Source organism: Armigeres subalbatus, chromosome 3, assembly GCF_024139115.2.
Source record: "Armigeres subalbatus isolate Guangzhou_Male chromosome 3, GZ_Asu_2, whole genome shotgun sequence".
Lineage (NCBI taxonomy): Eukaryota > Metazoa > Arthropoda > Insecta > Diptera > Culicidae > Armigeres > Armigeres subalbatus.
The window spans coordinates 202,034,750-202,060,781 of NC_085141.1; the positions used below are offsets into that span (position 1 = coordinate 202,034,750).

Here is a 26,032-nt window from a genome sequence, read left to right on the forward strand (position 1 = left end):
TCATCGTGGTTATTATATTGCTGGATATTTCCGTTTAACACGTAGACAAGGGTGATGCAAATGCTGTAAACCATAGAAAACTTGTATATTAAATCTAATCAAAGTTTAAAGTATAATGTATGCATTTATTCTCAAAACCACTTCCAAAGTTAGATTTAGTTTGCAAATTTGGTGGAAGATCAAACATTTTTATCGACTAACCAGGTTTTCATCTGAGGCAAATTCAAACTTACTTTATACAGTAATTTTGTATGAATATGGGCTCGTTCCGGTGTTCCAGAACTGCCCAGTATTCTAAGTGAGCAGCTTGGGTGTGATCTGAGAGGTGTAATGACTTCGCTGCTGTTATGTGCTTGAGGAGCTTCAAGTTAGTTGGGGTGTTCCTTTTGGCAGGGTTCTTGGGAGCACACTTGCCGCAGTACTGGCAGGAACTATTAGTTCCTGGTGCTGCAATTATTAGTTCCTGGTACTGGGATCAGTATTTATACGATAGGTCTTATGTTCAACGGCATCTGTCAACCGGTCCGATGTCCGATGTACATTGACGAATGTACATGTCAAATGGAAAACAGTCGTACACTGAAAACCAAAACTACCCAAAAGTAGGTTGTTTGCACTTAAAACCGTGATTTGGGCCAATAACCCAAATTTGAGTAAAATGACTTTTCTGGCACTAGGTAGTTTGCCTTTAATCCCATGTAAACAATTTACCCAAAGCTGAGTTTAATTTATCCAAAGTGGACCTTAATCAACCCAAAATAGAGAATATTGAATTTACTCAAATTTGGGTTATTGGGCTGAGCAACCTCGGTGAGGTGTTTGCATCTTGCTCTGGTTTTGATAGCAATCATGGGAAAGAAAGGGAAAACTACCCAAATTTGGGTAAATTTTCTCTGCGATATTCTCATGAGTGCGTATATTGAACTCAAAGTTTGGGTTGATTTATCTGTCCGTGTAGCAGCGTAGTCGAAAGTAACATGGTGCTTGGTATAAGGTCGCATCGTTTAGGTCGAACGTATAGTACATTTTTTCAAAACGACGCAAAATAATTTTATGATCAAAATATTAGTTTCTTGTGAAAAAATCATGATGAACTTATAATAGTTCAATAAAACGGTTTTATTTGAAATTTTACGTGACAAATTTTGACAGATTTGATTTATTTTAGTTAAATAACATTTAATTTTCTCTTTGGAAACATTGTCAATCGTTTTCTCCGAATGTTCTAAGTTGCACATTCGACCTATTCAAAAATCAGTCTAGAATTTGTGTGTGCACGGACAGATAAATCAACCCAAACTTTGAGTTCAATATACGCACTATTGAGAATATCGCAGAAAAAATTTACCCAAATTTGGGTAGTTTTCCCTTTCTTTCCCATGATTGCTATCAAAACTAGAGCAAGATGCAAACACCTCACCGAGGTTGCTCAGCCCAATAACCCAAATTTGAGTAAATTCAATATTCTCTATTTTGGGTTGATCAAGGTCCGCTTTGGATAAATTAAACTCAGCTTTGGGTAAATTGTTTACATGGGATTAAATGCAAACTACCTACACGCTTAGTTTGGTTTACTTATTTATGGGTACTTCATTCACTCATATATGGGTAAATGCAATTATACTAATATTATTAGTAAAACTTACTTAAAAAATCGGTAAAGTTTACTGATATTCTGACAAAACTGACTTTACCTATTTTATAGTAATCGCATTTACCCATATTTGGGTGAAAAATTGAACATAAATAAACAAATCCAAAGTGATGGTCGCCGCGTTAATGTCGTCGTCGCATTATTTGTTATTTCCTACTTTTTATCAATTATCAGATAGTCAAAATTGATTATCCTTGTTTCGAGTATAATTCTTTGTTCAAGGTAACTATTTTTGATAATATGGATTTTCGTTAAACAACATAATATTCTTGAACATTTTTTTTCCAGCACCGGTCGGCAGCACAATGTCGGCTTCCTCGAAGGTGACGATCAACGATAATAGTAAACAGAATAGTTCCCGAACCATCGGCGGAGAGAACCATCTCTGCTCATATAGCTAAGAATTTCTGACCAGTGATCACAAACGGAACAATACGTTGCTTCGGTATCGATCAATCCTACAGCACCCGTTTTACCATTGGGATCTCTACGCATGCACCAATCTTTTAAGAAAATTGCTGATTCCCTTCTGGCAAGTGTCTGAACTCATTGCTCTATATAATTGTGCAGCATTACGAAAAACGAAAATTTGAGCTAAACCTATTTCCTCGAAGTGAAATTTCTTCTGTGCGACTTAAAATAATAAAGGCACACCCAACACATCAATGGATCGCAAGGCCTCCGATGGATCCCAAATTTATCATATTTCCGGACAACTCTAATGAGGAGAGCCACGATGTTCGTTCCATTTTGCATGTTGCCTCGTCTTGTTTCCGATCGGCAGCTTATGGTGGTGGCCGCGATGGGGCCAGGGAAAACCACCAAAGAAAAAGACCAAAATAACTGGTAAATGAGAGAGGAAAGTCACGACCACGATTCCGTTGAAAATACAGGAAACGCAAGGGGGAACTGACATGTGGGCGCTAAAGGGATGCTGATTTCATTTAAAACCAAGTAGGTACAAAATTGTTTTGAATCCGAAGCTGTAAGAAATAATTTTTTGATTGCAGTTTTTTGATTTCAATTCTGGGTTGAATATTTAGTTTAAATTTTATAGTTTAATAGCATTGTATATCATTTAACTTTTACTTTCAACATTTTTCAGATATTCTCCGATCAGTGGCAATTGTTTAATTGATCGATCCAACGACATATCCAGTTTTTGAATGCCGTCAAACATGCGCACCAGTGCCTTACTTATTTCCCCGTGCTTGCTGCGCTTGACGATTGAACCTCGGATTGAACGTACTGCCTCGAAGCTACTGTCCAGGGATATTCCGGCCCTTCCGAGATGCCTGGCCTGGCATTAAGCAACATGAAAAATGAATATTTATCGAAATATTTTATTAAAATGTAGAGCATGTATTTAAACCAATAGAATAAATATTTCATTTTATTGTTATTTTTACTTTTTGCTTAAATTCATAAAAATATAAATTTTATCCATTATTATTTTTGAAATGAAAACATAAAAATATCACCCATATTTACGTGAATTTTACCCATAATGGAATACCCATAAATAGGTAAACATTACCAATATTTTCATGAACCACTTGTACTCAAATATGGGTAAATGGCACTTCACCCATAAATACGTATGTGCACTTTTTGGAGATTATGGGTACTGTTCACCCATATTTGGGTGAACTGAACTAAGCGTGAGTGTCAGAAAAGTCATTTTACTCAAATTTGGGTTATTGGCCCAAACCACGGTTTTGAGTGCAAACAACCCACTTTTGGGTAGTTTTGGTTTTCAGTGTACGACTGTTTTCCATTTGACATGTACATTCGTCAATGTACATCGGACTATAGAGAGTTTATTACCTCTATTGACACCAGCATTTGATGAAAAAAATCACAGACAACAGACGTTGAAAATCTTGATTTTTTTAATGCAGAAAAGAATCTATCACTCTTAGGAGAGCATCCACAAATTACGTAACGCTTAGAGGGGGGATGGTTGAGAGTTGAGCGAAGTGTGACGATCAGATGTTTCATATAAAAAGTGTGACATAGGGGAGGGTGGGGGGCTTGGAAATGCACAATTTTTGAGTTCCGTAATTAATGGATCTTCCCTAGACAACCGAATATGTACAGCAGTTGCAAGGAGCTAGACTTTACTAAAAAAAAAGTGTAGCTCATTGGGGGCCATCCACAAAGTACGTCACGCTTCCAGGGGGGAGGGGGGGTTTCGAGCAGCGTGACGACTCTTACAAAAATTTTAGAGGTTTAATACGAAAAGTGTGACAAAGGGGGGAGGGGGGGTTGGAAATCGCCAAATTTTGCGTGACGTACTTTATGGATCTTCCCTTGCAGCAGTTACACATGTATCGTTTATATAAGCCATTTTATAGAAAGCTCAAATGACAGGAGACCAAATACTAATATTTACATTTTACAAGGAACATTTGCGAAAATGAAATGAAATGATGATGATGATGACGAAATGATGATGGTTTACATGCAAATTTACCAAAACAAAGACCGAGCCCTCCACTCAAAATTTCGATCAGCTGTTCGAATCTGTCTCATAAAATGGCTTATTAAAAAAAAACTTGCCACGGGTGCTACTGCGTCCAAAAATAAACTGGTTAAGAATAAGGGTTCTTTCACAAATTACGTAACGCTGAAGGGGGAGGGAGGGGGTCAAGCCGAGCGTTACTGTCCATACAAAATATTAAACCTTCCATACAAAAAGTGTTACGTGGGGGAGGGTGCGGGTCCAAAATCACCAAATTTAGCGTAACGTAATTTTAGAAAGAACCCTAAGGGCCGATGCCCACGTAGCGGTTTTTCAACGCCACGTGCACGCAGCGTTAAAATAACGCTGGTGTGCATCGGCGTGGTGACGCTTCGTTACCGTTTTTCCCGGTGCACACCTACGTCTTTTTGACGCCACGTGCACTCTGCGTTGAAATGACGCCACGTAAGCATCGGCCCTAAAGGCGCTAGAGTGAAATGTCACGAAAGTGGAAAAAAAATACATATTTACGGCCAATGCCCACGGAGCGTTTATTCAAGCTGCGTACACGCCGCGTCCCCGCAAGGTACCTTGCGTGGATGCAGCTTGAAAAACCGCTACATGGGCATAAGCCCTTAGAGTCTCAAACTTTTTTCCGCGCTCAAGATTTTCATCCTTTTATTAGTTCTGAAAAGTTATTTCACTGCAGAATTTGTTGGAAATCAATCGCAATTTATGAAATCCTTCACTGTACACGATTAACGCCTTTTGTCTGCATTTAACTTCCATACATAGGTATGAGTAGAGTCTTGCTCTTTTCGTTGATCTTTTTTTCATCGCTAGGTGGCATGTTGTTCTTCATGTTGCAACTTTAACAAGTTTTCCTTGGCAAAATAGATCCGGAGTGTTATCCAATTTCTAATTACAATTATTAATGCATTTCATCATTATTACGCAACTACACATTTCAGTGGGATCTCACAGAAGATATTATTTAGGGTTTACGATGCTATTTTTTTTGTTTTCAGATACGTCTTGTACTGATTAATTTCATATGCAGTTGAAAATAGAACGTTATTTCATATACACATTTCAAAGATAATGACATAATGAATAATGAGTCTTAAAAATAGCATAAGCTTATGATACAGATCTAACTAGTTTATGGGAGAGGAATAATTTTTATCATTCGCTGACTGTTGCTTATTCAATTTCAATTTGCTTACGTCTACAATAAGGACAAAGCACTCGAGAAATTTAAACAAACAATTGCTTTACTTTCGCATTAGTCGATTCATCTCCTTGTTCTGCTTTCCAATTTTAACATCAACATCGTCTACGCGATTGGAAATGTCGTCTATCAGGTCATTTTGACTATCAATTTCTTGATTTAAATCAAGAGCAAGGTGTTTAAGACGAGACAAATTTCCACGCATGTCATCTAAGTTTTGGTCCAACTGCTGACTAAAACCACCGGCGGCCATAGGTGATCCATTAGTTTGCGCCATATCTTGTTTTTGATGATAGTTAGGTCTAAGGTTGACCGCATCCGGCCAGTAACTGTCGGGAATGCGGAAATCCTGTGGATTTGGATACACTTCCTCTGAAGGAGAGGGCGATATGTTCGTTTGAGAAATTCCAGTTGTGATGTTTTGTTGTTGATCCTGATTCATTCTTCCCGAGAGATAGTTCTTAAGTCCTCCAAACACACTTTTAAGACTGTTGAGATGTTTTTGGCTGAATCGCAGCGAATTGTTAATCTCATCTAACTGCTTTTTAGTTTTCTCTAACTGCTCCCGCTGACGATGCAATTCTTCAGCAGTTGCAATTCCAACTTGCTCTGTTTCACGAAGGACTCCAAGACATCGTTGAGATGTAAGTAAAGTACTTTCCTCCAATTCTCTTCGTCTGCTCTCGAAGGTTTGTCGTTGTTTGATTATCTCATCATCGACATCGGAATCCAAATCGCTGTAAACAGCCGAAGCATGCCCCTGACGATAATGCTTTGAGTTATATGGGGAAGTCGACACTGACGCCGACGTTCCGAAAGTGTCCGACACATATCCTCCAGCACTATTAGCACCATAGTTGTAACCTCCTCCAGAAGCACCAAAAGGTTCCGGTCCAAGGACATCGGGTCGTGCATAGTTTGTCCCTGAATTATCTCCTCTCACTTGTCCAGCATTCATTGGACAATATTTCTCTCCCTCAACAACAGAGTCGTAATTCTGTGACAAAAACTTTTTCTGGAACTGGTCAAACTTGTATCCTTGATGGTCAGCGGAAGGGCTTGCGTTACTACTTCCTGGTCGTCTCGCATTGCGAAGAAATAATTGATCATCGACATCTTCGTCTTCCTCAAATAGTTTAGTGGGATTTGGAACATACTGATGACCTGACATTCTTTTGAGAAGCAAGAAACAAAATTTTAGGAAATATTTCTTAATTAAATACCTTTTAATTACCAACCTTAAATATAAGCAATTTGATAATTTTTGTCTTGTTTCGTTTTCTGGTCTTTATTTTGCTGATTCAACGTATGAATATCATGAATAATTATACTCGTTGAAAAAAGTGACCGATACAACACAACACACAAACACTCATACACAAAGTGTCACTGTACACGGTCAGTAAAAAGTGCTTATATGCAGGCAAAAAGCCATTTACACTGTAATCCCGACAATATTCATTAAAGAGTAAAAAAGCCCCAGTTTTCGCTGATATATGAATCTGTCAAAATAATGGGTACTTTATTTTTTTTGATAATGTGTATTTTTTCCCCATTTTAATGTTTGAAGCTTTTACCCATTAAAGCCTAGTACGCAGTTCTCAAGGAAAAAGGTCAAGGAAAATTTGATCAAATTACCAAAGTAATTTTGACAATTTAATGCAATCGAAAAAGTAGGCGAAAAAAATATGTTTTGTGCTCATTCGTCAGTCAGTCATTCAATTCGTCAAAATGTCATCAATCAGGTAAACAATTGGTCTAATAGCTAGAGCTTTTATTTTTATATTCTGTTCTTGCCTTATTTCTAGATGGATTCACCGACATTATTGCAGATGGCTGCTGGTAGTTTGGATCAATTGAATGTCCGAATAGGCTTAGGATTGCACTCGGGTCTTCACTTGACTTTATTAGTAAATGTCCCGTCGAAATTCACTAATCTGGCATTGACGTCTACGCACTCGAAAAGCCATCAAATGCCACGGTAGCAGCCACACAACATCCATTCATTTTCAACCTCTTTGTAAGCCAGTGAGGATTACTCTTGTTTTTTTTAACAACTGCTCCGTATCCGGGTGCTACGAATGCAAGTTGAAAGCTTCAAATATGAGAAAATACATGTATTTTATGACTTTCATTGGACTTTATTTAAACTTCCCGAAGACCCAGAAAATTGTACAAGCTTTACTATAGCCACAAATTGAATTTACAATAAATTAAAATATCGGCGATGGCGTGATAGATCATTTTTAGTTGGCAGCGGCGGCGTCATGCTGTCCAATATCGGCGGTGCTCCTGCAGCATCGTCTATATTATGATCTATTACGCTTCGATAAGGGACAGTTTTCTAAAGAATGATTTATTAACAAATGTTTCTAAAAGATTGTATAGTAAGGGCACCAATAGTGGAGGTATTGATGAAATCACAAAAGACACATTTAAAAAATTGATGAAACAGCAAATGCACAAGTTTACAGTTAGTTTAAAGAAAGTCCTCCTCATATTATTTTGCAAATTCTTCCAGAAATAAAAAATCACCCAGAAAATCAGATTTCACCAAAATTAACTGCCAGGCGTCCCCCAGGAATTCTTTAAGGAATTTAACTTAAAGTTCTTTAAAAATTACAACAGAAATACCTCTAGTAAATCAATTCGCAAACCCTCAACAAGTTTTCAATTTAATTCGTCCAGATATTAAATCCCTCTTCTAGGAACTGCCCTGAAATCTTATCCAAGAATTCTTCCGGAATAATCCCACGAAATTCCAGGTATTTTTTCAACAGTTCCCTCAGCTTATTTTATAAAATTCCACAGTGAAATGTTTCTTAGTTTTCCCAGATGTTATTTAGATTATGGATACGTCCAGGAGCTCCTTCAAAGGTATCCCCACGAGTAAATTTAACCAGAAATTTCGCCATTCCTTCGTGAATTCCCCTGAGAAACGCCTCCTGAAATACCCATGTAAACTACTCTAGAGTTTCCCAAGAAATTCATTGGAAATTCTTTTTCCAAACAATTGATTCAAAACTTTAACCCGGAGATTTTCCGAAAATTCCCTAACGAGTTCCTCTGTAATTAAGTTTTATCAGAAATTTCCCCATAAGTTCTACCATGAATTAAAAGAATTCTTTCTGCCGGCCTTCAGGAGTTCCTCCAGAAGTTCCTACAGGAATTTCTCAGGAAGTTTCTTCAAGAATTCATTTGGAAGTTGTATCAGGGATTCCTTTAAAAGTTCTTTAAGGAATTCCTCCAGAAGTTTCTTTATAAATTCCTGCGAACGCTCCTACAACAAATTCCTAGGAAGTTCGTCCAAGACTTTCTCCGAAAGTCCTCCAAAATAATTCTCCGGAGTTTCCTATTGGAATTTCTCTAGAAGTTCAACTAAAATTTCTACAGAAGTTCCACCGAGAATTCCTCCGGAAGTTCCTCCAGGAATTCCTCCGGAAGTTCTTACGGGAATTCCTCCAGAAGTTTCTCCAGGAATTCCTCCGAAAGTTCCTCCAGGAATTCCTCCAGAAGTTCCTCCAGGAATTCCTCCGGAAGTTTCTCCAGGAATTCCTCCGAAAGTTCCTCAAGGAATTCCTCCGGAAGTTCCGCCACGAATGTCAGCGGAAGATCCTCCAGGATGTCCTCCGGAAGTTTCTCCGGAAGTTCCTCCAGGAATTCCTCCGAAAGTTCCTACAGGAATTCCTCCGGAAGTTCCTTCAAGAATTCCTCGGGAAGTTCCTCCAGGAATTCCTCCGGAAGTTCCTCCAGGAATTCCTCCGGAAGTTCGTCCAGGAATTCCTCCGGAAGTTCGTCCAGGAATTCCTCCGGAAGTTCGTCCAGGAATTCCTCCGGAAGTTCGTCCAGGAATTCCTCCGGAAGTTCGTCCAGGAATTCCTCCGGAAGTTCCTCCAGGAATTCCTCCGGAAGTTCCTCCAGGAATTCCTCCGGAAGTTCCTCCAGGAATTCCTCCGGAAGTTCCTCCAGGAATTCCTCCGGAAGTTCCTCCAGGAATTCCTCCGGAAGTTCCTCCAGGAATTCCTCCGGAAGTTCCTCCAGGAATTCCTCCGGAAGCTCCTCCAGGAATTTCTCCGGAAGTTCCTCCAGGAATTCCTCCGGAAGTTCGTCCAGGAATTCCTCCGGAAGTTCGTCCAGGAATTCCTCCGGAAGTTCGTCCAGGAATTCCTCCGGAAGTTCGTCCAGGAATTCCTCCGGAAGTTCGTCCAGGAATTCCTCCGGAAGTTCGTCCAGGAATTCCTCCGGAAGTTCGTCCAGGAATTCCTCCGGAAGTTCGTCCAGGAATTCTTTCTGGATTTCCTCCAGAAACTCCTCCGGAAGTTCCTCCAGGAATTCCTCCGGAAGTTCCTCCAGGAATTCCTCCGGAAGTTCCTCCAGGAATTCCTCCGGAAGTTCCTTCAGGAATTCCTCCCGAAGTTCCTTCAGGAATTCCTCCGGAAGTTCCTCCAGGAATTCCTCCGGAAGTTCCTCCAGGAATTCCTCCGGAAGTTCCTCCAGGAATTCCTCCGGAAGTTCCTCCAGGAATTCCTCCGGAAGTTCCTCCAGGAATTCCTCCGGAAGTTCCTCCAGGAATTCCTCCGGAAGTTCCTCCAGGAATTCCTCCGGAAGTTCCTCCAGGAATTCCTCCGGAAGTTCCTCCAGGAATTCCTCCGGAAGTTCCTCCAGGAATTCCTCCGGAAGTTCCTCCAGGAATTTCTCCGGAAGTTCCTCCAGGAATTCCTCCGGAAGTTCCTCCAGGAATTCCTCCGGAAGTTCCTCCAGGAATTCCTCCGGAAGTTCCTCCAGGAATTCCTCCGAAAGTTCCTCCGGAAGTTTCTTCAGGGATTCATCCGCAAGTTGAAACAGGAATTCTTCCAGAAGTTCCTAAAGGAAATCCTTCTGAAGTTCCTCCAGGAATTCCCACGGAAGTTCCTTCAAGTATTGCTAAGAAAGTTCCTTCGGACATTTTTCCGCAAGTTCTTCAGGGATACTTTCGAAAGTTACTGCAGTTTTCTTAACAAATTTCTCCGGCAGTTCCGTCAGGAACTTTTCCGTATTTTTCGCCAGGAATTTCTTCGTACGTACCTACAAGAATTCCTCCTGGAGTTCCTACAGGAATCCCTCCGAAAGTTCCTGCAAGAATTCCTCAGGAACTTCTCACAGGAAGTCTTCCGGGAGTTCTCACAGGAAGTTTCTACAGAAACATAAATTCCTCCGTAAACTCCTACACGTTTCTTTAGGAATTTCTTAGAAAGTTCCCTCAGGAATCCATTCATAAATTGCTCCACGAATTCCTGCAGAAATTTCTCCAGGAATTCTTCTGGAAGTTGCTTCAGGATTTCCTCCGGGGGTTGCTTCAGTAATTCCTCCAGAAGTTCGTACAGGAATTTCTCGGAAAGTTTTTCCAGCAATTTTTGGGAAGCTCCTTCAGGAATCCCACTAGAAGTTCTTCCAAGGGTTTGTACAGAAAATTTCTGGATAAGCTCTTCCATGAATTGTTCCAGGAATGTCTTGTGAAGTATCTTCAAGAATTCCTCCGAAATTTTCTTTTTGATTTCTTCATAAGTTACTTCACAAAATTTCGTCGGGTGTGCCTTCAACAATGCTTTCGGAAGCTCCCTGATAAATTCCCCACAAGTTCCTACTACTTCCTAGTTCAGAAATTCTTACAGGAACTCTTCAGGAAATTCCCCCAGGTGTTCCTCTGAAAAACGCTTCATGACGCTTCGGGAAGTTCCTTGAAGTGTTCTTCGGGAAGCTTTTTTTTAGGAATTCCTCTGAAAGTTCCTTAAGGAATTTTTCCAGAAGTTTCTTGAGGGATTCCTCTAGAGTTCTATTATTACTCTGCAGGAACTTCCCAAGGAATTCTTGGGGGAACTCGATGAAGAACTTTCAGAAAAATGTTTGCAGAAGAATTTCCATATACCTATCGAAGAAATTCCTCATGGAGATTCGGAGGAACTTCTAAAGGAATTTTTGGAAGAATTCCTGAAGAAACTTCCCGAAAACACTTGAAGGAACTTTCCGAGCAATTCCAGGAGTAACTTACTGAGGTTTTCTTGAAGGATCTTCCGGAAGAATTCCTGGTTTATCTCCGTAAGGAACTCCTGCAAGAACTTCTAGGGAAAAAATGAGTGAACTTTCAAAAGCCTTCATAAAGGATCATCCGAGTGTATTTCTAAAGAAACAAATGGAGGAATTCCTGAACTTCTGGGGGAATTTCAAAAGACATTCCTTGAGGAATTCCTCGTGGAACTTTCGAAGGGATTCTTAAAAAAAACTTTCGAAGGAAATCCTGGAGAAACTTCCGGAAAAATTTCTGGAGGAACTTTCGGAGGAATTCCTGGAGAAACTTGCAGATGAATTCTTAAAGGAACTTCCGGAGGAATTCCCGGAGGAACTTCCGGAGGAATTCCCGGAGGAACTTCCGGAGGAATTCCCGGAGGAACTTCCGGAGGAATTCCCGGAGGAACTTCCGGAGGAATTCCCGGAGGAACTTCCGGAGGAATTCCCGGAGGAACTTCCGGAGGAATTCCCGGTGGAACTTCCGGCGGAACTTCCGGAGGAATTCCCGGAGGAACTTCCGGAGGAATTCCCGGAGGAACTTCCGGAGGAATTCCCGGAGGAACTTCCGGAGGAATTCCCGGAGGAACTTCCGGAGGAATTCCTGGCGGAACTTCCGGAGGAATTCCCGGAGGAACTTCTGGAGGAATTCCCGTGGGAACTTCCGGAGGAATTCTCGGGGGAACTTCCGGAGGAATGGCCGGGGGAACTTCCGGAGGAATTCCCGGAGGAACTTCCGGAGGAATTCCCGGAGGAACTTCCGGAGGAATTCCCGGAGGAACTTCCGGAGGAATTCCCGGAGGAACTTCCGGAGGAATTCCCGGAGGAACTTCCGGAGGAATTCCTAGAGGAACTTCCTGGAGGAACTTCCGGAGGAATTCCCGGAGGAACTTCCGGAGGAATTCCCGGAGGAACTTCCGGAGGAATTCCCGGAGGAACTTCTGGAGGAATTTCAGGAGGAACTTCCGGAGGAATTCCCGGAGGAACTTCCGGAGGAAATCCCGGAGGAACTTCCGGAGGAATTCCCGGAGGAACTTCCGGAGGAATTCCCGGAGGAACTTCCGGAGGAATTTCCGGAGGAACTTCCGGAGGAACTTCCGGAGGAATTCCCGGAGGAACTTCCGGAGGAATTCCCGGAGGAACTTTCTGGAGAATTTTCGAAAGAAGTCCTGAGAGAATTCCCTGAGGAAGGCGGAATTCCTGGGAAAATTATTGAAGAAATTCCTGGGAGTATTCTCGAAGTAACTTTGGACGAATTCCCAGAGAAATTTCTGAGAAAATTCCCGGAAGATTTCTTGGAGAAATTCCCGGAGAAATCACTGGGGAAATTTCCTTGTGATTTTTCGGAGGAATTCCTGGTGAATTTCCGGAGGAATTCCTGAAGAATTTCCGAAGAAAATCATGGGGAAAAATTCAACAGAATTTTTGGGGAATTTCTGGATAATTTTAGGAATAATTACCGGAGGAATTCCTGAAGAATTCCAAGAGGATTTTTTTGGAATTTCCCTAAAGAGTTCCTGGGGATTTTCCGGAGGAGTTCCTGGGGAAATTTCAAGAGGAACTTCTGGGAATTGACGAAGGCGTTGCTAGGAAAGATTCCTCCCCGAGGAATTTGTGAGGATTTCCAGGAGGAAGTCCTTGGAAAATTACTAAAGGAATTTCTGGGAAAATTCCCCAGAAATTCCCCCGGGAGATCCTTCAGGATTTCCTTTAGAGACTCCCTCAGGAACTCCTCCTGGAAATTTTTACAAATTTCTTCAGGAACTCCTCCAGAAATCTCTGGTAATTCTTCCAGAAATTCTATCGGATTTTTCTCCAGGATTTTTTTTTTGGGAAATTTCCCAGGAATTCTCCCTAAATTACTCCGGCAAAACTACCAGGAATTCCTCCAGAAATTCCCCAGTAATTTCACCAGGAAATCCGCCAAAAATTCCTCCTTAAATTGTCCCAGGAATTCCGCTGGGGATTCTCCAGAAATTGCTTGTGGAATTTCCCCAGGAATTCTTCCAAAAATTCTCCCAGGAATTTCTACGGGAATTCCTTCGAAAATTTCTCCGAATACTCCCCCAGAAATGCCTCCGAGATTTCGTTCAGGAGCTCTTCTGGGATTTCCTTCAGAAATTCCTCAGGGACTCAGAAATTCTCTCATGACTTCCTTTTGAAACTTCTCGAGGATTTCCTCCGGTAGTTGCCCCAGGAATTCTCCAAGTAATTCCTCCTCCTTCCTCCTGAAATACGGACACGAAACCAGGACAATGTTCGTGGATGACCAACGCGCACTTGGAGTTTTCGAAACAAAGTGCTGCGTTCTATCTATGACGAAGTGCAGATGGTGGAAGGTACCTGGGGGCGAATAAGCCAAGAATTGCATAAGCTGTTGGGAAAACCATCCATCGTTTTCCCGCGAAAATCGGACGATTGCGCTTGGTCGGGCATGTAGCCAGAATGTTAGTCTCGATGAAAATGGTACAAGGATACGACGGCACAAGAAGGTGAGGTGCGTAGCGAGCGAGGTGGATCGATCAGGTGGAAGACGATATGCGCGGGTGACGACGTGCAGCCATGGACCGAGGCCACTTCCTTCAAGAATTTCTCTGGGAATTATTCCAGGAGATCCTCCAAGAACCCTTCCGGGAATTGTTTCGAAAATTTCTAAGGGAATTCTTCGGGAAATTTCTCCCGAAATAAGTCTGGGAATTCCTTCCACAATTCCTTCAATTCTGAGAAATTATTTAAAGAATTCTTTCATTAATTCCTTCCGGGAAATCCTCCGGGAATTCGTCCGAAAATTTATCCGCGACATCCTCCACAATTTCCACCGAGAATTCCTCGAAGAATTTCTTTCTGGAATTCTTTCGGGAAATCCTCCAGGTCTTCTGGAATTCCTCCAAGAATATTCTCGGCAATTATCCAGGAATTCTTTCTGTAATTCTGCCGGGAATTCTTCCAGGAACACGACATTAGCATTTTCATAATTCAAAGTTTCCATATGCATAACCACATCCATAAGATCTGCTGGAAATTTTATTATTATTATGATTATTTCTTTATTTAAGTAAATATTGAACTCGCCACTCAACAGCGTCTGTTACCTTTGTCTGGAGGGCTGAGCATCGCCCAAGTACCTGTGAAAGACATCAAGCAACATTGTTAACTATCGTTCATTAGAAATTCTGATGGTTGTGGTAAATGTGATAATATTGAGCTGATGTCTTGCCTTGTTAGCTTACAAAAAACCAAGCTACGAATAATCAACAAAAAAAATGCGAACCGGAACCATCGGAGAAACCCACACCGACTATAAGATACTAGTAATTGGTAGCTATACTAATGCCACTTCAAATTGAGAGATCATCAAGTCGACAATAACTCGAATTATTTTTGATATAGTTTTAGGAACGCGTGGTGATAGCATATTATATAGGTAGCGCGGATTTGACAACTGTTCAACCTACGGCATAAAAACTTCATGGATGTTCGAGCGCACATGTTGGCCAGGAAGAGAAGTTTAGACCGACTTTTCGAAACTTCAGAGCTCTTTGTTTGACGATTGAAAAGTCCAATCAAGAGTCTAATAGATTTCGCTGCTTTCCAGAACATGGTCAATCGCAGCACCTACTTCCAACATGGCCTTACATCTCGGTACGCCTGCAGATCATCACAGCCGAAAAAAGAGTGGACCTGCAATAAATCGCAAACAATCAAAAAACATAGTGAAAAAAAAACTTAACAAAACGTCACTTTACTTGCGGAATAATGCATCAGTGCATTATTTCGCAAGGGAAGACGTAAATCAATGTTTTCTTTCTTGCAATACGCCTGCTATTGCTAAATTATTTGATTTCCTTGTTAGCTCCGTACTATTCAAGGAATGTCAGCAGCAGAATCATTCCTTGACCACTACTTGTCCTATCTATTTGCACAGTACTTTAGAAGTCCATACCACCCTTAATGGGTGAAAAACGAGCAATGGGTAATGTTTTTAACATAACCGCGAGTAGACGTAGGACTTCTATAAACGTAACGAATTTACATTTTACTTCTAACTTTTGGATCTATGGAGTTTGATTATAGTATTGTCCATGCGGGTCATCGCTGGATCGTCGCTGGACCGTCGCGTCGCTCAACCAGCGAGCGCTTTCCAGTTTGGTGCTGTAGCGACGCATTGAATTTGCCTGCGTCGCTGGAGCACTTACTGGAAAGGGTCACCAGCGACCAGCGACGTTTCAGTCGAGCGACGTAGTTGAGACAAGTTCATACATGTTCTTGATTTTATCTGCATCGACAATATTGATATTGGAAACGACAACTTCCATGCTGTGTAGAATTATCAGCCATTTGTTTATTCAAAATTTCTGGAAATAAAACTAATAATTAAATACATAATTAGAATTGCTTTATTTCTAACTATTAATACCTCATTTTCTCAAGCAAAGGGCATTTATAGATTTCTCATTGATGATAGTATTTGAAGTTTAATTTTCTGCGGACTTTTTTAAAATATTTACATGTATACTGTAATATATTATAATATATATTAATATATATGTAATATATTATAATACTGTATATATTATAATACAGCGAAATTTTCTAATCTAAAATGGATATTAACACTACAGTCAAATTTCACTCGTTGGGCTATGTTTAGATGGGCTACGATTTAGTTGGGCGCCCGTTAGTTGGGCTGTAGCCCACTTAAAACGAAGGTGGATGTCAAATTATGACATCAACGGCAGTTTTTTTTTTTCTTTTTCGCAGTTGGCAGCTCTGAATTTCTATTGTATTCGCTGATTTGACAGATGAATTCTCAGCCCAACTAACGAAAGTCTTTCACTAGATGGGCTACGAGCTTAGCCCAACGAGCGAAAGTTGACTGTATTGATGATTGTGCATCTTTAACTGCTAATGCCTTCTGCCAATAAATGAAAGTAATTATTTTAATCAAATTTTTATGTTCATCAGTGTAGTTGATTTTTTTCGCTGGGGAATCCGAAATGTTATAGTATAACCTATTTAGGTACATGTCGTTTACTGCCCCTATTCGCATAAGCGTCCCATGTCAGTTTTCTTCAACTTGTGAAATATGCCGTTGAACTTTTCAAACTCGTTTTACATGGATAAATTTAAAAAATCTAATAAATCAATAAAACCAGCAATCTTTCTGAAAATTTGGCATAATATTGTTTATCTGTATACATTGCTATGAAACTATTAAATGGACCATAATTACATTGATGTTTTGTGTGAAAGTGTATCAAAATCTGGAATGTGACTGTTATGCGAATAAATAGCAAGATGGGACAACACAAGTGGGTTTTGATTTTCAAATTTCTAGAGCATTACTTAACGTATGGTCAGTCATATGACATAACTCGTACCCATCCCAGGATTATGTGGATTATGAAACCAATCACCTGGATGAGCAGACCAAATCTCTCTAATTTTATTCTTCTTCATCAACCATCGCTGCCCTCGCTGCCTCAGCCATCATCGGCCTCCAGCCGTGAACTCTGAGCGATGCGATGGGCGATTGCATCCATCGCAACCGACACCACTGCATCCGACCATCATCAAGCACACAATGACAAAAAATGCGCCCACTTCTTTCATGCATATTCGCAGACTCACCGGCAGTTCTTTCGCTGGTGACTTCATGCTGTCGCTGTGTAAGTAAACAGCGAACGAACGAACGAAACGAAAAATGCGCGAGAAAAAAGCACGTCACTACGCGCTGCTGTCACAAATTGTAATGACTCGCACACGGCAGGCACTGCTTCTTTTATACACAAAGAAAATCTTCCGGTAGACCCGAAGGCCCGTTACATACCGCCTTTGACAAGAATTGAAATTTTCAATAGCTTATCGTTAATAATCTTAAGTTTCAATGAAATAGGCAAAATGGTGGAGAGTGTCCGAGTCGATTGATATATAAATCTTAAAAATCCATCGAAAGATAAAGGCGCTAGTTACGTTCAAAATCTTCCCTTCCAGCGTAACGCTCTCGATTTCCAAAAATCTAAATGACACCCAGTATAGTAAAAAAAGACGTAAGTCCTACGTCAAAACGACTTGGTCACATTGTTGGCACAGAATAATAACAATGTAGGCTGAAAGTATTTCAGTGAGTATTATTGTATGATCCAGTTGATTACTAATTATTGGGGCCTTTTAGCTGTGTAGGTTTTCTTTTAACCTGCGCTTAATGGAGAAGCGTCATTAACAGTATAATGAAAAAATAAATTTTCCCATACTAATTTGCATGCAAACTTGAAACGGTTTGTGCTAAATCAGTTTTAATCCGAATGAGCTCAAATTTACAGAGGACACTCAGAACATGGTAAAGAATCAGATGAGCACTGTGGAGCAAAATCGATTTTTTGAACCACCCTAATGCGCACTACTCGCGATGCAGTTGCGACATCCAGAAATGGGAGAAAATGCGATTGTCGTGAGAGCTCTGTTCGGTTTTCAACTGGATCTACAATAATTTGATTTTATTGATGTTATAATGATATAAAATATAATGGATCAATCAAGGTAACTCATTTTACATTCACCGCATCAAAACAACGGTGCCACTGTATACGCATATTTCTATTCGTTTGAATCCTTCGCGATGGTATCGGAAACCAATGCAAGCACTCAGAAATAATTGCCGATTACCGACATCACAGGGAGCAACTCGCTAGGCTGGTGTTTATTGCCCAGAAGCGCGAATGGTTCAGATTCCAGATCCAGGAATTCTCTACGGAACAAGCTCCCGAACGATATATTGCTCCAGTCGACGCGTCTCCGATCCATAATGCCACTGCCTCATTTCTGTGAGGAGCGATGACTACCCCCTGTCAACATGGTGCTTTCGAGCACCCCTAGTGAGTACAACCGATAAACACATTGTCACACCCCTATGTATGTTTGACATTTCTTTTTCATTCCAAAAGCACATTTCCCAAGTGCAGAAGTATTTTTCCACTCGAATTATATACATTAACAGTTAGCTCGCGTGTTTTTATTTCACCGTAACCAAATCCGAAACTGGCTTCGCTGATCCGTTGTGCTACTCCGCCTGGTCGTATTATCGTCAGGTTAAGGTAGCCTCACACCTCGGGAATTTGGTTCGCGGATTTTTGCCCCATGCATTTTTGCATATGCGATGTTTTCGGAATTTGGACACGGAAAATCAAAATCCCGGCCCCATTTAAAATACACGGGGCTCAAAATCCGCTGGAAAATTTTCCCGAGGTGTGAGGCAGCCTTTATGGTCCCAGGAAGCAGTAGGATTTGAGAAATCACGGAAGAAATAGTCCGGTCAGAAAGTAACGGAGTATCGCGAAGATTCGGCGGCGTTTGCGTGTGTTGGTGTGCTGCTGCTACAGAGTTTGGGGCTACCGCTGGGGGAAAATTTTCCTAACCTCGTTCGTTAAGCGTCGCGAGTGAGAAAAAGTACAGTTGTGTGTTTGTCGTGAAGATGGCTGATTCCCGTTTCGCTTTTGCCAAGTTGAATGGCACAAATTGGCAAACGTGGAAAATTCGCATCGAGATGTTGCTGCAGCGGGAAGACTTGTGGACCGTAGTGAGTGAACCCGTCCCGGATGAGGAAGACCGAGACGATGAGTGGGCGACTGCCGACCGAAAGGCAAAAGCCACTTTGGTGCTGCTGATTGAGGACAGCCAGCTGTCATTCATTAAAAACTGTGCAAGTGCTCACGCGGTGTTTAGTGCTTTGAAATCGTACCACCAAAAGACGACGCGTTCGGTACGAGTTTCATTATTGAAGAAACTATGTGCGGTTAACCTCCCCGAGCGCGGTAATTTGGAGGAACATTTGCGTGAAGTGGACGAATTGTTCGACCGTCTCGACGCGGCGGGAACGGAGCTGGACAAAGACACCAAAGTGTGTATGCTCCTGAGAAGTTTGCCTCCTTCGTTCGATGGCATTGTTACGGCTTTGGACAGCCGCGAAGACGATGATATCTCGCTGGATATCGTAAAATCCAAACTGACGGATGAATATTACCGTCGTTTGGAGCGCGAAGGTGCCGGTACCGGATCGAAAACGGATAAAGCAATGCGTTCAGTCGATAACAAACCGAAAGAGTCTCGCGTGTGTCACTTTTGTAAGCGTGTCGGTCATTTGCGTCGCGATTGCCGGAAATTTAAGGCACAGAAAGCAGAAAGTGGTTCTGGGAAAGACACCCCAAAAGCGAAAGCTGTTCTGAGCGAGGGAAGAAGTGTTGCCTTTACCGGTAGAGAGCAACAGTGCTCGTCAAAAGTGCGTGGGTTATTGACAGTGGGGCGAGCGCCCACATGACAAACAATCGTGAGTTTTTCGACGCGTTGAGTGAATTTTCCGGTGGGTGGATCACGCTCGCTGACGGACAAAAGACGAAAATCCTCGGAGAAGGAAGTGGAGTGCTAAACGGCGTTGATGTTTCGGGTGACAAAGTGAAGATCGAGATGAAGAGTGTTAAGTTCGTCCCGGGATTGGCGACGAGCCTGATATCAGTGGCCAAGTTGGCGGAAAAGAAGCTTGCAGTAAGTTTCGATGGCGAAGGCTGTCGGATTGCTGATGCAGGAGGAGACATCGTTGCGACGGGCTACCGCTATGGTGGTTTGTACTACCTGCGAACGGAAGAGCTTTCCAATAAGGCTGTAGCAGGCGAACATCGGGAAAACTGCCAACACCAGTGGCATCGACGCCTCGGTCACAGGGACTGGGCAGCGGCCGAACGACTTTTTAAAGAAAACCTTGCAACTGGTATTAAGGTAGGTGATTGTGGCATGCGTCTTGTGTGTGAATGTTGCCTCGAGGGGAAGTCCGCTAGACAGCCGTTTCCCCCGGTCGCCGAACGTAAATCCAGGCGAATTCTCGACATCGTCCATACTGATTTGTGCGGACCGATGAAAACCACGACTCCAAGTGGTAATCGTTACGTCATGCACTTGATTGACGATTACAGCCGCTTCACGGTTACCTATTTATTGAAGCACAAATCAGAAGCGACAGAATTAATTAAGGATTACGTAAGATGGGTGCAAAATATTTTCGGCAGGAAACCTGGAGCCATTCGCTCCGATGGTGGAGGCGAATTTTGCAACAATGAGCTGAAGAGTTTTTATCGTGCCGAGGGAATCTCGCCGCAGTACACGACGCCATATACCCCTCAACAAAACGGCGTGGCCGAGAGGAAGAATCGGTCCATTACGGAGATGGCCATATGTATGTTAATCGACTCTGGCATGGATAAGCGCTATTGGGGAGAGGCGGTATTAACCGCAACCTATTTGCAAAACCGTTTGCCCTCGCGGAGTGTACCGCAAACGCCTTACGAATTATGGTGGAACCGCAAACCGGATTTGTCTCATCTTCGTATATTCGGTGCAGAGGCCTACGTACATGTGCCAGATCAGAAGCGCAGCAAGCTAGACAGTAAATCGAAGAAGCTCCGTTTTGTAGGTTACTCGATGGACCATAAAGCCTACCGGTTCGTGGATTGCGAAACTGACATCGTCACCGTCAGTCGGGACGCGCGCTTTGTTGAACTGGGGAACGGTAGCTCATCGGTCGAAATCCAGTTGAAACCTGGAGCCAGCGAAGAGCGGAAAGTAATGCTCGAGGAGAGAGATCCTCTAAAGCTTGATGATGACGAGAACTCCATCATGGATCGAGAAGCAGAAGATGACGAAGAACCAATTCAGGCGGAACCAGTTCGACGCTCGCAGCGCGTAACGCGTGGTGTAGTACCACGAAACCTGGATGATTACGTGCTTGGTAACATGGCCTGTGCTTCGGAGGAACCGATCAACGTTCGTGAAGCTTTGGAAGTTGAGGAATGGCGAAACGCGATGGAGGACGAGCTCGATTCTCATAGGCGAAACGGAACATGGGAGCTTGTTCCATTGCCAAAAGGACGAAAAGCTGTAGGATCACGATGGGTATATAAGCTGAAGCGAGACGAGCATGGGCACATTGTAAAACACAAAGCGAGAGTAGTTGCCCAAGGATTTTCTCAAAAATTCGGTGAAGATTTCGAGGATGTGTTTGCTCCGGTCACTAGGCACGCAACGTTTCGTGCACTGCTAGCTGTTGCATCTAGACGGAACATGGAGGTCAGACACCTTGACATCAAGACGGCGTACCTCTACGGAATCTTGGAAGAAGAGGTGTATATGCGCCAACCACCAGGGTACGCGGAACCGGGAAAGGAAGACTACGTCTGCAGGCTCAGGAGGAGCATCTACGGGTTACACCAGTCCGCGAGGTGTTGGCACAAGCGACTCCATGGTGTGCTGACCAAGTTGCAGTTCAGGCAATCGTCTGCTGATCCTTGCATGTATGTGCGGGAATGCGGAGGCCATAAGGTAGTTCTGCTCGTATATGTCGATGACATGTTACTAACATCGGAGAGTTCCAGCGAACTAGATAAAGTTACGGAAGGTCTGAAGAACGAATTCGAAGTCTCATGCCTGGGGGATATTCGCCATTTCCTCGGCATGGAGATTCGGCGTGAAAGAAGTGTATACACTATTCGACTACAGAATTACATCTCCCGACTACTCGAAGAAAACGGTATGAGTGAAGCTAAACCAGCCAAGACGCCGATGGATCCGAATTATATCAAGACTGAAGAGAAAAGTGAGTTGTTAAAGGATGTGTCTAAATACAGGAGCGTTGTTGGGAGTATGCTGTATCTGTCTGTTGTGGCACGTCCGGATATCGCAAACAGCGCAGCTGTTCTTGGGCGGAAGTTTGCCGCACCCACGGAGCGCGACTGGGTGGCGGCGAAGAGAGTGATGAGGTATCTGAAGGGCACAATCGACTATGGTTTAAGTTTCGGAGGTGAAGAACAGAAGTTGCTGGGGTTTTCGGACGCCGATTGGGCTGGCGACGTGACCAGTCGCAGATCAACATCGGGTTTTGCATTCGTTTTTGGCGGAGGAACAATTTCGTGGGCAAGTCGTGGTCAAGCAAGCGTGACTCTTTCATCGATGGAGGCAGAATATGTTGCCCTCAGCGAGGCCTGCCAAGAAGTGGTTTGGCTGAGGCAACTGCTGTCGGATTTCGGCGAACGTCAAGAAGAAGCAACTACAATCCGTGAGGACAACCAGGGTTGTATAGCGTTCGTGAAGACGGAGCGGATCAATCGAAGATCTAAGCATATAGACACCAGACAGAAATTTGTTCAGGAGCTTTGTGTGACTGGGCAGGTTGCACTTGAATATTGTCCGATTATTTTGACGGGATTCTGGAAAGCGGAGGCTACTCATCGAGGAGGAGTGTGAGGAGCGATGACTACCCCCTGTCAACATGGTGCTTTCGAGCACCCCTAGTGAGTACAACCGATAAACACATTGTCACACCCCTATGTATGTTTGACATTTCTTTTTCATTCCAAAAGCACATTTCCCAAGTGCAGAAGTATTTTTCCACTCGAATTATATACATTAACAGTTAGCTCGCGTGTTTTTATTTCACCGTAACCAAATCCGAAACTGGCTTCGCTGATCCGTTGTGCTACTCCGCCTGGTCGTATTATCGTCAATTTCTACCTACAACAAAGATTTCAGGAGCTAACAAAATATGAGTTTATCTCGTGTTTTTATTTATTTATTTATTCTTGAAATCAACAGGCTGGTGAAGCCTCGGTGAAGCCCCAATGAAGGTTAATATAATATGTAGTGTAAATTAACATAACACTGTTTGGAAATAATACTTTTTAGCAATTTAACATAGAATACAAAGCAACAATTTTAGGCGAACATATAAGAAGTAACACATAACAAGGTTAATTTTTCACGGAATCAGTAATTACGGGATGGTCGTCAGGTTTCATTGAGACGATTCTTGAACTCACGACAGTGCTTTGTCTTTACTATGACTTTGTACGACACGTAATCCAGTGACGACTTTTCCTTCCATGGCGAGATTAAACATTTGAGCGAAATAACATCATCCACTCCAATTGTTTCATGTATCATCAGGCTTACTTCTTCTTCTGTCACGTCGTTGGCTATGTTGGAAACAAACAGCGATTTACTACACCCTGGATCGTCATGAACATTTGGTGCAATCCTTGAAGACGTTAGCAACGATGAACTATCTCGCACAGCATAACAAGTACTTGCATCCACATTTTTATTAACAGTATGCGAAGATGGGCTGATGACTTCGAAGCGTAGAACAAGTGTATCCAATGATGATTGTATTTGATTGATATCCAGCTTAATGCGGTTCATATCTTTTCCGTCAGATTCTTCGGGAGCTTTCATATGTAAGCATATGTCATAATATTCGACCAAATTTCGACATCTATTGCATACCCAAAAAATGTTCCGATTGAGGCAAGCTAGACCTTCTTCCACAGATAATCCAACGCAGACCGCATGATACCGAATGGTGCTATCACAGAAAGCGCTGCAAGAGACAACCGGATCTATGCGAGTGATCGACTCCTTGCATTCGTCACAACACGATGAACTCATAATACGGTCGAGGTAACCCTTAGCCAAATTCAATTTCAATCGTTTCTCCTCACTAACGAACACACGGGTACTGTTGGTGTTGAGTGGATGTGGAAGAATACAACAATTGCGAATGCGTACGGAGGTTTTTCGATGATACGCTACTAAAAATCCACACATATTTATTGGCAAAAATACATAGATTTAACTTATGATGTATATATATATATATATATATATATATATATATATATATATATATACACAAAAAAAAATCGTTGGTAAAATTAAAAGAACGTTGGTAAAATTAAGAAAATTTGTTAGTGATTTTCAGTAGAAAGTATAGGATTGTTAAATCTACCAATGCAAAAAATGTCATCTCGAGACAAACTTTGACAAGAGGAATATTTTCAAAATAACATTTACCTCTCAAAATGAAAGCTGAATTTTACATTAGTATTAACAAGTAATACTTTCAAACCAACAAGTTGTGTTCATTGTCGATTTCACATATGATTTTTTTTTATTTAAGTTTTCCAAAAAATTAAAAACATTAAAATTTGATGATTTTGTTGGTATTATTATCTTTATTATCATTTGGAAATCACCATTCTTCGGTTTACATATTATTATTTTCCTTTTATGCGTATCGGGGTGGTTGGAGCTTCAGAGTCATGTTTTGGGGTGGCGCGCGGCGGCTGTCAACTTCGCGATGATGCAATTTTATGATTTCGTCCTCTGTTTGATATGGAGTTAGTAGCAGGCCTATGTTAAACATCCTGGGAACTCCGATGCTCCGTCCTCGGCTCCGTCTACGAAAATTAATAAATAAAATACAAATCAATGAAGATTTTATTGCAAAGAAGAGTGTCAGGAAATATTTACCTGTGGTTCAATTTACTTGCTCGAAAGAAATAATTTATGCCCTGTACTTATGGTGTTTTCTCAAAACGGGATTGATTTTCCGAGTCCAAACGATGACCGACGAAGACAGCTCGATTAGTTGCCAGAAAATTATTATTTACTGCCAATGTTGCCAAATCGAGAAAAATGAAAGGATCACTTGACAATTTTTAATCTTTCAGTCGAAAATTTTCCGCTTTCAAATCAACAATGTTTCATTGATAATAAAACTTTCAAATAGAAAGTTTTATACTCACAGTAAAAATTTCGCTACCCAAAATTACTAGAAATGAGCAACTTTCAAAACGAAAGTGTGATATTCTCAAAAGCACAATTTTATTTCTCTCTGTGTATATATATACAAATAAACTTTATGTGTGGTCTCGTATTATGTAGCAATTATTTAATTTATGTGTGGTTCTACACGCTAATCTGAAATAACTCAGTCGCTGGGTCGTTTGTACCCGGATTTTTCTGATATTATCAGTTGTCAAAATCTGGGTATGTCAACAAAATGGATCTGAGTCAGGCGAACCCGAAATCTGGGTAACTGGGGACTTAACATTTTCGGATGTATCAACATGGCGTCGACCGGAGTCGAAGTCACATGCCAGAATAAATTATGGCATTTTTTCGTAGAATGCAGCAAGAAACAGGTAAGAATTGTTGAAGTAATCATGGTGGAGCATTGTCGGCACAGCCGGCAAGTGATATGCGTTGGGGATTTTGTTTTATTTAATATTTTTTACATAATAATAATTTTCTGGAGCGAAAAGAGCTGGTTACCGGTTACCCAGATTTTTTCGCTTGTACGGTCACCCAGATTTGAGTCAAGGTACCCTTACCCATATTAGAGTAACCACGGTTTTGCCGAATCTGGGTCACTTTGACATAATTTTGGGTAGATCCAGGTTAGCGTGTATATCGATTATTTTAGGGTGGAGCTATTGCAAAAATTTATAACGGCGACAAATATATCTTATATAGATATTTTTGGCAGTGTAGACCCGCATAATTCTAGACCATACGACCGCCGTATCCTGTATTTTCCGTGACCATTAAAAACTATACATAAAGAATAACATTAATAACCCATCAAAACAATAAGCTCACACTACCGTTGATTGTTTCGACAATCTGATAGATGGTATTTTGCTATTTTACAATATGAGTAAAGGGCGGTTAAGTTATGTTACAATAAAAAAATGCCGATTTTCCGGTGCAAAAAAATTCGTGAACTTTCCGGCAGATAGTTGACTTACCATCCATTTTT

The 26,032-nt window shown here is 41.7% G+C and overlaps 1 protein-coding gene and 1 long non-coding RNA gene across 2 annotated transcripts; one reads left to right on the top strand and one right to left on the bottom strand.

Moving 5' to 3' along the window:
* Window positions 1-1,739: 1,739 nt before the first annotated feature.
* On the top strand, window positions 1,740-2,993 carry LOC134225520 (uncharacterized). Its single transcript, XR_009983265.1, has 3 exons — window positions 1,740-1,876; window positions 1,943-2,608; window positions 2,760-2,993. It is a non-coding gene; the product is annotated as an uncharacterized LOC134225520 (long non-coding RNA).
* Window positions 2,994-4,767: 1,774 nt separating this feature from the next.
* Window positions 4,768-6,742, bottom strand: LOC134223670 (synaptosomal-associated protein 29). Its single transcript, XM_062702855.1, has 2 exons — window positions 6,588-6,742; window positions 4,768-6,521 (listed from the first exon to the last, which is right to left on the bottom strand). The coding sequence occupies exon 2, from the start codon at window positions 6,518-6,520 to the stop codon at window positions 5,393-5,395; it is 1,128 nt and encodes a 375-aa protein (XP_062558839.1). The 5' UTR covers window position 6,521; window positions 6,588-6,742; the 3' UTR covers window positions 4,768-5,392.
* Window positions 6,743-26,032: the final 19,290 nt, after the last annotated feature.

Bases quoted from the DNA above. Each gene is read 5' to 3' on its own strand.
- LOC134223670 (XM_062702855.1), bottom strand. From the start codon at position 6,520: ATGTCAGGTCATCAGTATGTTCCAAATCCCACTAAACTATTTGAGGAA.